Consider the following 11,615-nt stretch of genomic DNA (forward strand, 5'->3'; position numbering starts at 1 on the left):
TTTTCAACGTCCATGACGTCCATTCCGTAGAACAGCACAGAAAGTACGTAACATCTCATCAGGCGAAGTTTCATTTCAAGGCTCAAATCTCTTCCGCAGAACACTCTCTTCATTTTAGTGAATATGGATCTGGCTTTTTCTATTCTTATTTTGATTTCTACTGAGCTATCGTTGTCTTCATTTATAAAAGTGCCTAAATATTTGTATTTGCTAACTCGATCGATAATTTCATTGTGTAAATATAAATTTTGGACATTTTGTGTTGATTTCGATATTACCATAAATTTAGTTTTCTTTATGTTCAAAGATAGTCCATATTCTTCGCTGCAGTCTGCTATCTTATTCACCAATGTCTGTAGCTCTTCAAGTGTTTCTGCGATCAGAACGGTGTCGTCGGCAAATCTCAGATTGTTTAATCTAACACCATTTATTTTAATAACTGCGGATTGCTCAGAGAGTGTTCTATTCATTACGTCTTCGGAATAGAGATTAAACAGGGTTGGTGACAGTATACACCCTTGTCTCACACCTCGCTTTATTTCAATTTCTTCAGTGGTATTATATCTTATTTCTCACCAAATTTATTGCTAATTTGGCAATAATAATAAGTATTTTTTCAATTTGTAATCAATTCCATCTTATAGTAAATTTAATTCCAAATTTTTTTTGCCTTCACAAAATTGTTCTAAACTGCATAGCTGCCGAAATATAGTTGTTTAATACAAAATTTAGTCTGCATAGTGAAATTATACCGCCTGGTCTAATATGGTTATAAACCAAAATGTTTATAATAAAAATTATGTAGAATCACTTACTATCTACGCCGCTAAATTTATCAACAGAACACTGAAGTAATCATTTTAATTGAATTGAATTTTTGTTCTAGGGCGAAGAAGTGTTTATTAAGAATAATTTATAGTGATAAACAAAGTCGCCTTTTTCGGGTATATCTAACAAAATTTTAACCCCCATTGTCCTAGCCAATTATATATTTTACGACTTGTGTATTTTGTACAAGAAATTAAAAAAAAAAAACTAGTTTGACAGCCTCAAAACAATATCGTAAACCTATCAATCATATTTCACCGACCTCCTTCTTCGAGCCGGTCCTGTTAACTACTTGGTAATCCAGCGGCCAGCGACTATTTCCAAATCAATTACATATTTCAGTAGCAATCGTCCAGCAATCTCGCGAAGAGCGCCAACACGAAAAACGATTTTATTGAAAATTTCCAGTTCGAAAAATGAGCCACCGATTCCGAAAGAAAGCCTCGCTAATCGTTTTCCTATCGGTCTGCCTGCTGTTTCGTGAAAGTGCCAGTGAAAATTCGACGGAAAACGTAGATGTGGAAAATATTGTTTTGGGGAATCATCATTTCTTTGGAATGCCAGGTAAGCTGTGTTTATATATATTTAATGGGCTAATTATTATTTATTTTTCTTTTGTTTATGTAAACATCGGTAGCTAAGGAGATTTTAATAAGTAACTTGATTGTAATACAAATAAATACGTGGAAAAATTTAAAATAATATTTCTTTTTTAATGCAATTGCATGATTTAGCTCTCTAAATTGGAACAATATACCAACATTAATTAAATTATCTTTCAAGTAAAATTATTAATTACGTCTTTAGAAATCCAAAATTAGCTGTTCTGTCCAAAATGATCTTTCGAAAGAAAAATTTTCAATTAAAATCGATTTTGGTAAAAGATTATTATCCTGTATGAATTTCAAATAATCTTATTTACAGAAAAGAACAAAAAATATTACTATAATTATTAAGGATACACATAACATAATCGTTTTTCTTTTACAATTAGGTTCCGAGGTAGGTACGTTTTGTTGATGAATTTTTTCCATTTTCTGGTCTTAGAATAGAATAGAAATTTATGCTTTATTGTCACTGAAAATTGTACAATTTTTTGGAGAAAACTTACAAAAAGTCAGAAAACTAACAATAACAATTTAAAATTTACTAAAATTACATAAATCGTCAATATCTCAAAATAAAAGATAATTAAAATGCCCAAGCCATTGCAAAATTTAAATAAATTGCAAATTGCATAATAATACCTTACTAATAAGTTGTTGCATATGATACCCAAATAATATAAAAATACTTTAGTTACTTGTACATAAACAAAAACGGACTGCAATTTCTTAGTTATTCGTTAAAAAACTCTTCCACTGAATAATATGGTCTTTCAGATAGATATGCTTTTGTCAATTTACGGACTTTAAGGAAAGAAGTTGTAGATTTAAGTTGCAAAGGAAGATGTAGGGTAGGTGTTTACAAATTAATCACACATTTTCTAAAATATAAAAAGAGGGAAGAGTTAAAATCCCGTCAGGTTTGAAGTATCTTCTGTAATGTGTTATTCTACTGACGCCAAAAAGATACCGTATTGCTCTTTTTGTAATTTAAAAATAACATCAGATTGGGCAGCTGTACTAGAACCCCAAAAAGGAAGACCATATCGAAGATGAGACTCGAACAAAAAAAAATATTATGGAAGATGCTAAATTGATTTCCTTCGAAACAGATCTTATTGCATAGCAGGCTGAGGCTATAGTCGGTTCGCTATATTTACGCGGGTTTCGGATTAAAATTTTTATTGTAAGTATCCAGTTTTAATTACCTGCTCTTTGAGGAAATATCAACTGGTCAAATGAAATGAAAAATAATCCATAACTTTTTTTAATTAAATAATAATGGAAAATCTTTTATATAATTGACAGTATAAAAAGGAGAATTACTTCATTAATGGAGTCTAATGTGGCTAATATAAACCTAATAATAATTTTATATTACACTTCACACAGAAAATATGATCTATGTATATTTGTTCCATGGACAGAATTTCTAATGAAAAATAAAAAAATTTAACTTGCCAACAAAAATGAAAATCAGTCATTATCATCAAAAATATCATAATCGTCATCATCATCACTGTCATCACCATTAATTGTTATTATGATTGGACATATTTCGTTTATTTTATTTTCACGAGTCCACCAATCTTCTATTAGTTTCTCGCACTTGAATATACAGTTGCACCACACTTCTGAAGTTACAATTGAAAGTGCCTTTCGCCAAGTTTCCCGAACTGCGTCGTCGCTATAACCGTTAGGCCCAATATGGTTGTCATAATATTGTTTTGCTATTCCCCATATATATATTCGATGGGATTAAACTGGCAATGATACGGTGGCAGACGTAAAACTTAATGACCGTAACTTTCAATAATCTGATCCACAACAAAGGTTTTGGTTTTGCGTGGATATTTGCCAAGCGTAATAATTCTGATTTTAAAATATGTTGTGTAAATGGTATATGTTCCTTTGTCAACCATTCTTTAATTTTATTAACAGTCCAAGAATTCGTTGGACTTTTGTTTAATACTTCAGAATGGTAAGGTGCATTGTCTAAAATAATTACGCTGGGCTCACTTAAACCTGGGAGGAGGTTTAAGTGAGCCCAGCGTAATGGTTACATGAAAACCTTTTCATGTAACCATTTTACAAACATTTCTTTGTTCATATTATCGTGATAGTCACTTGATTTTGATTTAGATGAAAATATTAAATCAGCACCTTCTATAAAACCCGATTTCCGTCCTGCATGTAAAATTATGTGTCGCTTCCCTTCTCCATCAGTATGTTTGATAGACTTTACGTTATCACCTTGCCCTATTCTCTTGGTTGCACCCCTAGAAAATATCCATGTTTCGTCTAAATATATAAAATTTGCCCTTTCTTCTTTTAATTTAGAATATTTTCTTAGAAAGTTAATTCTTTTATGCACAACAGAACTTCTTTCACAAAGGGCTTTTCTGTTATCATCCTTTTGAAATTTGAAACCCAAATTATGTATCACTTGCCATAGACTTGTTCTGCCAATTTCGTCAAATTTTCTATCTTTTAATTCCGAGAGAATTGTATTTAAGGTCACATGTTCCTTGTTGGCTCGCATTCGATAAATTGTATCACGAATTTCAAATTTTTTTCCATCTGGAATATCTTTCGTTTTCCATGATAGGCGAGTTTTTCGGTGATCTTCTTTCGGCCGTTCATTATTGCGATTTTGTAATACTCCTCTTAGTTTGGTTTCACTAATTCCTAGAGCATCACATACGCGTTGTTGAACAGATATTACTGATTTTAAAGGACCGCCATTTTCTTTTTCATCCGTAAAATACTTATGTACACTATAAATTAGACTATCTACATCTAACACACGTCTAGGCATTTTTAAATATTTCCACCAAACATACAATGTCAACACTGGCAAAGAATCAATTCAACTGCAATATTGTAACAAATTTATACCTACCCTAATGTTATTTTAATGTATTTTAAAATATGACCATTAATGCAGTTTTTACCTAATTTTCTGGGAAGTCGTTTACTGCAACTGGTTATCAATGAGACATTAGCATAATTTTGTTAATCCGAAACCCGCGTAAATATAGCGAACCGACTATAGTTTCTTACTTAACAAATCGATATGAAGGGGCCATTTAAGGTTGCTGTCTATAAAAATACCAAGACATTTTACAGAATCAACGATACTAATCTGGCTATTATTAAGAAGCAAGGGTTAAAGAGCTCCTTTATAGGATAATGCCACTATCTTATCAACGTTAAAAGAGAGTAAATTAGAGTCAGGCCAGATTTTTATTTTAAGTAGATCAGAAATTATAATTGCATGAAGTTTTGCAATATTACAGTTTCTCCAGGTAATACTGGTATCATCAGCAAAAAGAAAAATTTTTCCATCGATTTTTAAGTTAGTGATGTCATTTATAAAGATAAGGAACAGTAAAGGACCCAGTACTGAACCTTGTGATACTCCACATACAATACTTTTGTGACTAGAGTCAGTATAATTTGCTCTAACTAGTTGTTTTCTATTCCTCGAGTAAGATTGAAAAAAAATTTAAGAAATACCTCGAATTCCGTAGAAATTTAGTTTTTTTATCAAAATGTCATGATTTACACAGTCAGAAGCTTTGGCATGATCACAAAAAACAGCGGCAGTGTAAAGATTTTTTTCCCTTACATTACGCATCAACCACACAGGGTTATTAGCGTGTATGGATTGTGATACAGAATTAGAACTTAACAATAGAATATTAACCATAGCAATACATAATTAGAAATAAACCTAAATCTATACAAAGTGAAATATTAGATTTTTGATAACAGCTTGCAGTCTGAGAAAGGCGAAAATATTTTTAGTATCACTGTCTTTTCCAAGAGCACTATTTAATGTTGATGGTATGTTATACATTTTGCGTTGCACATCATACTTGGGGCACTGCAATAAATAATATTTTACCGTTAAAACACTCTTACACATGTCACACACAGGTTTATCAGCACGTTTTAGTAGGTAGTTGTGTGTTAATCGAGTATGCCCAATGCGGAGGCGAGCGAAGTTACTTGTTCTCTTCTATTGGTAAATTTTGGGAATTTTTGATGATTAATATCAACTTCATATAGCTTGGTTGGAGAGTTCTTCCATGTATCCTGCCATATTGAATTAATCTTTTCTTTAAAGAATGCTTTCAGGTCGGTGCGAAGAGATTTCGTATTCTCTTCTGCCTTTGGGTTAGTAGGTGCATTTTTGCTATTTTGTCTACAATCTCGTTTCCTTCGATTCCAGTATGTGACGGTACCCATATAAAATTAAATTAATGTTCATATTTTCTGCATGTTTTAGTTCCTTTTTAATGAGAAGGAGTAGTGGATGATTACAGTAGAGTTGGTTTAATGCCATTATTGAGCTGAGAGAATCTGTAATAATGATATTTCTCTTTTTATTTTTGTTAACTATCAGAATTAGTGCTTTTAATATCGCATACAGTTCAGTAGAGAACGTTGTTGTATATGAAGGTAATTTGTAAGCTTCTGTATAATCTGATGAGTAGATTGCTGCCCCAGTTTTGTCTTCGTTTTTGGAGGCATCGGTGTAAACTTTGAAACAGCTACCTTATTTGCTTAATATTTTAATAAATTCTTGATTAATTTGACTTGCTGGCGTTTCTGATTTGTTTAGGCACAATAAGCTGGTGTCAGTAGAGGGAAGTCTAATTGTTCAAGGAGGAAGGGTTTGAATTGAGGAGATATCGTAGGTGTCTGGAAAATGGATACCTGTTGTTAACAAGTAGGTGTGTAGGCGGTAATAGAAAGGGTGATCAGTTCGATTTGAAGTTTGGAAACAACTTTTGAAGCAGTTAGCGAGTACGTTGTGTATAATTGGATTATCTTGATTAGACGATACAGTGTAAAGATTATTGTTTAGTGCTTGATAGACCTCATGAAGTACATAAAACATAGCATCACTGGTACATTTATTAGATAAAAAGTCGAACTGACTTTGTGATAAAATGTTTTCAACGAGAAAAAACATAAGTCGGACTTTTATAAGTCTCTCAATAATTTTGGATAGAACAGGTAGTAAGGCAATAGGTCTATAGTTGCAGACATTCGATTTTTCACCACCCTTATGAAGAGGAATTATAATGGCTGTCTTTAGGCACTCTGGAAATATACCTTTTGCAAAGGAATCGTTACTTAATGATACCAGGACTTCCAACGCATTTGTTGGGAGATTTAAGAACCAACTCAGGCCCACCTCAGTTGGACCAATTCCATAGGCATAGTTAAGGATTTTTCGTAGATCTTCAGTCTTAGTGGGAAGTCCTTCGGTAGCCAAATAGAGTCTAACGCTTGTGTTGGTGAACCATTCGTAACATACTGAAGCAGGTTAGTTATGTAGAAAAGCAAAATGTAGTTTAATGGCTTTGAAGATATCCGGTTCCCTTAATCTTGCTAGAAGATATCGACTGTTCGAGTTATGGGTTAATCTAACTCTTGGTGTGGTCATTGGATCCAGATTTGTCGATGGTTCCAAAGTATCCTTCTTAATGAAGTTAATATGAGAATGGAAAGCATTCTTAGATTTGCAAATTTCGAGTCTGCTTGTCTGTGACTATTTTTGTGTTTTTACTTCATTTTTGTTGTTGCTTAAAATGATAATTGGATTTTCTAAGCTAACGGGGCTTCTGATGCTCTTCGGACTCATATTTGACTCAGATAAAGGCGTTAGTTCGAAATATGAAGATTCTATAGACTATTTAATGTTTACACCAGGTGGCTAAATTTCCTTATTAAATAATAAGTCAATGAAGGTTTTAGATTTTATGCCTATTTTGAATGAGGAACCACTCGCTGTGTCGGCATCTTGAAGCAGGGCATAAGATCTAATATATTCCTTGATACCCAGCTTCTCTTTAATAAAGTGAACAACTTGTATAGGGGTGTTAATTGGGGTTGGTATTAACTACATAATGGCATTTATCTTCTGTAATTTTTGGCTTTTTCTCTGTTAATTCGAAATGTTGAGGGACTTCAGTTTGGGTACCTGAGGCATAAAATCAGAGTCAGAGAAAAGTAGAGTTTTATTTTCTGCTGCATTGTTCGTTTTCAAACTCCCATCACTAGAAAAATCCCATTCACTTTCACTATAGTTATCCTAATACTTTTCTAATTCTAATTCTAATACTCTATCATCCCTAATTTCACGCTTTCTTTTTCATAGTAGACCGCTTGGCCTGAAAACAAATAATATTTTTGATAAAAAACAAACTACATAAATTTGAAGAAAAATAGAATAATCTGGCAACATCGCATAATATACTAATAGAATCTACTTAGTAGGACAATCATACTGCAAAGAAACAAATACACAAAAAGATATTTCTATTTTACTACATTTCACACGAGCTCACACTTAAAAGAAACATTAAAACTAGTGAGATCTTCTGGTCAGATTTTCTTAAGTTTTCTTACCTGTCTCTGATGGTTGAATAGTTTACGTAGTAATTGGTTTTCATGGTGCAACATCCTTTTTTTGTACTTGTTTGCTCTTGATCGAATTTCATTCGGATTCGGAAATTCAATGGAAATAAGAAGAGGTCGACGATAATATAAACTTTATAAGTAAACTAACAACCAAGGTTGGACGACGACGATTAAGATGAGCTGAGCAATTTAGACAAGAGACAGATAAATGAAAAATAGGACGGATGGAAATAAGATATTTGAATTTGGCACAGGATTGAGCAGTATGGAAAAGAAAAATCAGAAAAACAACACAATAATAATAACGAGCAAGATAAAAATACTGAATTGTGGTATAATTATGGTATAATTATAACAGTATTTGGGTTTATTGATTAAATAACACAAAAAAAATCAGTATAAGTGAAGTTTATAGACACAAAATAATTTAACAACAAATTTTTCTATAACGTAAGCGTCCAGGTCCAAAGATCAATTTTCCATCGTAAACTGTAAATAAAAAGCTTTTTTTTATTAAATGATTCTCCAGTAAGTTTATAAAGCAAACAGTTTAATTGGGTATTTTTAAAAACACCCAATTACTGTAACTTGTTTCACGTAATATTTGATCAATTTTTATTAATTATTTCTACGAAAAATACTCAAGAAGCATTTAAAGCTTATTAAAAATTTATTACATTTTTTTCTATAACTTAGTTAATTGCATAAAAAAAAATATTTTTTTCTGTCTTTTTTAGAATTTTTATAAATAAATTACAAAAAGATAGTCTATATGTGAAAATCCATCGTATAGAATGGTGAACAATCTGTACATGAAGATTGTTCACCAATTAACTTAAAAACTTGTGAAAAATTTGTGATCAAATTAAAAAGCCTTCAAATCTGAGCAATGATTATATACAAGTAGCTGAAGATATTCTTTATTCCATCAAAAGATCAAGTTCCTCAACAACACAGCCAGTTCCTGTCACAACAAGATTAAGTTTCCTATCTCCCTAATTCGAAAAACATTGCTGATACCTTCTTTTTAAGACCAGTTGATAAGACTGAACTCATTCAAACAATTCGTAGTATAAAAAGCAAATCGTCCTGTAGTACAGATGGATTATCTATTAAAATTTTCTCAAATCTTCCACATAATGTATTGGAGGTCATGGTCTCGCTAGTAAATGATTCCCTTGAGAAAGGTAAATCTAAATTCGCTAAAGACTGCCATCGTTATTCCTCTTCATAAAGGTGGAGACAAATCTGATGCCTGCCACTATAGACCTATTCCCTTGTTACCAGCACTATCAAAAATTATTGAAAGGCTTATAAAAGTTCGACTTATGCCCTTTCTCCTTAAACATAATATTTTATCGCAAAATCAGTTTGGCTTTTTGTCTAATAAATTTACTAGTGATGCCATGTTTTCTGTGTTACATGAGGTATATCTATCACTAAATAGTAACCTCTCCTCCGCCACCGTTTTCTGCGATTATTCCAAAGCCTTTGACTGCGTAAATCACGACATTCTATTAAAAAAAATGAACTTTCTATGGAATTCGGGGTGTGTTTTTGAATTGGTTCAAAACTTACTTGGTAGGTAGGAAACAATTGGTTAGAATAAAAGACACCGACTCTAGTTGTAAAGACATTGAGTGTGGAGTACCGCAAGGTTCAGTATTAGGTCCCATTCTTTTTTTACTTTTCAATAATGACATCACTTACTTGAAAATTAAAGGGAAAATTTTTCTATTTGCTGATGATACCAGTATTACTTGGAGCAGCTCTAATATTTCAACGCTTCATTCAATTATAACCGCTGATTTGCTTATAATCAAGGCTTGGTCAGACTCCAACTTACTTAGCTTTAACGTGGATAAGACAGTAGCATTATCTTATAAAGGAGTCATTCAACCCTTGCTTTTGAATGAGAACCAAATCAGTATCGTTAATTCCGTGAAATTTTTAGATATTCTTGTCGACAGCGATCTTAAATGATCCTTGCATACTGACTCCTTAAGGAAGAAACTAGCCTCAGCTTGCTTTGCAATAAGATCTGTTTCGAAGGAACTAAATTTATCTTCTGTCAAAATAGCATATTTCTCATTGTTCGAGTCCCATCTTCGATATAGGCTTCCATTTTGGGGTTCTAAGGTCTGATCTTGTAAAAAATGTTTTCATGCTCATGAATGTTTTCCTTGCTTGTTCGATTCTTGATAGGATTTCTTTTTTTGGATTACACTGACTATTGATATTTGTTCCCAAATATTTTATGGAATTTACCTGTTCTATTATTTGACCCTTGGCATACACCTGTACATCTGACAGCTGGAGTACTTATATTATTAAAAATGATTTTGAAACTATAACATTCATTAATATTCGCGAAGAAAGACATTTCCAACTGTTACATTGTCACTTTTACTCCAATACAAACCCATAATGACTGAATTCATATTTTCAGACAACTCTACACTGAACACAACATTCTACAACATCGAAGATCAGGAATCCATCGAAGGCGACGAATCTCCTCTTGTGGACAACGACTCCTTGCAAAACCTTAGCTTCTTCAACAGTATAAAGACCGTCCAGGAGGTGATCGCGAAGTTATCGAATGCCGAGTGCGTCAGAGATGTGGCGTATGTTCTTCAAGCTTCTAACAAAGGGGAAAGATGGGCTTATGAGAGTAAGTATTATTTTGTAACGACGTGTCTCAACAATTTGAAGTGTCCAAATTAGGGGAGAGGCTTGTACCTTGGGCAGGATTTTTTTAAACAGGTATTACAAATACAATATAATTTTAAAATTTACACTGGGGCAGGTATAAACTATTGTAGTATGTAAAATAAAAATATCAACTGATTACATGAGTTGGTTTTCTTAAAAGAAAAAAATTCCTGAACGCCTACAATTTGCCCAAGGTACAATACGAATTATACCTTGGGCCACCAAGGTTGTACCTTGGGCCACTGGTAAACATAATTACCAAAAATTTAACACATTTAAAGTTAAATAGGAACAAAATCCTTTTAATTTTTGTTAAGTTTTGTTTAGAATAAGGACCATTTTAAGCAAAATGAGTTACCAATAATATAAGTCAATGATTTATTATTATTAAACATAAGAAAAAACATTTTAAATAACGTAAACATTACTCAACCAAATACTTTTCAAAATCCAAGTTAAAAGTATAAATATCCCGTTGACGTTTTGAGGATCCATCTTTCTTGGGAACTTCCACGACGCTTTTAATGATGTCTTCCTTTTCGATTTCATATGCCTTTATATCAATCAGGCAGAAGTTCTCAGATAAGCGAATTATCTTCAGGTAATTAACCATTATTGTTGGAGGTAAAGATTGGAGGTGGAATCTACCAGTTTCCAGTGTAAACTCTGTTCGTGTGTCTGGTTTGTTATTTTTAGACATATGTTCTTCCCAATCTATGTCTGACTCATGCTCAGAAGACAGATCCGAACTATCATCGTAAGGGAAGCTTTCAACGTCGTCGTTGTCAGAAGATGATGAATTGTTGAGATCCTTCGATTGGAGAAATACTGGTTTAGTCTTTTTAATTTTATTGCCTGTTAAATGATGCTTTCTCGATTGGTTGTCCATAATTTTCTTTTCACAGCTGTTTTCTTCATATTTTTGTTCATTCTTTCCTCGTGCTCGTTTTCTATTTCATTTTTCTCAGGTGTATCAGTTAAAACTCGACACTTGCCCCTTTTACGACCTTTTTGTATGTTTGTTCTTGG

The 11,615-nt window shown here is 32.6% G+C and overlaps 1 protein-coding gene across 1 annotated transcript in view; it reads left to right on the top strand.

Annotated features, from left to right (window-relative positions):
• Positions 1 to 1,149: 1,149 nt before the first annotated feature.
• LOC140448681 (nose resistant to fluoxetine protein 6-like) overlaps positions 1,150 to 11,615 on the top strand; it is a 29,409-nt gene continuing 18,943 nt past the window's right edge. Inside the window, exons 1-2 of the mRNA XM_072541788.1 lie at positions 1,150 to 1,392; positions 10,321 to 10,545. Of these exons, the coding sequence (XP_072397889.1) occupies positions 1,245 to 1,392; positions 10,321 to 10,545 (373 nt within the window). The 5' untranslated portion in view covers positions 1,150 to 1,244. The remainder of the gene's footprint in view (positions 1,393 to 10,320; positions 10,546 to 11,615) is intronic.

Source organism: Diabrotica undecimpunctata, chromosome 8 (assembly GCF_040954645.1).
Source record: "Diabrotica undecimpunctata isolate CICGRU chromosome 8, icDiaUnde3, whole genome shotgun sequence".
In the NCBI taxonomy this organism is placed as follows: Eukaryota; Metazoa; Arthropoda; class Insecta; order Coleoptera; family Chrysomelidae; genus Diabrotica; species Diabrotica undecimpunctata.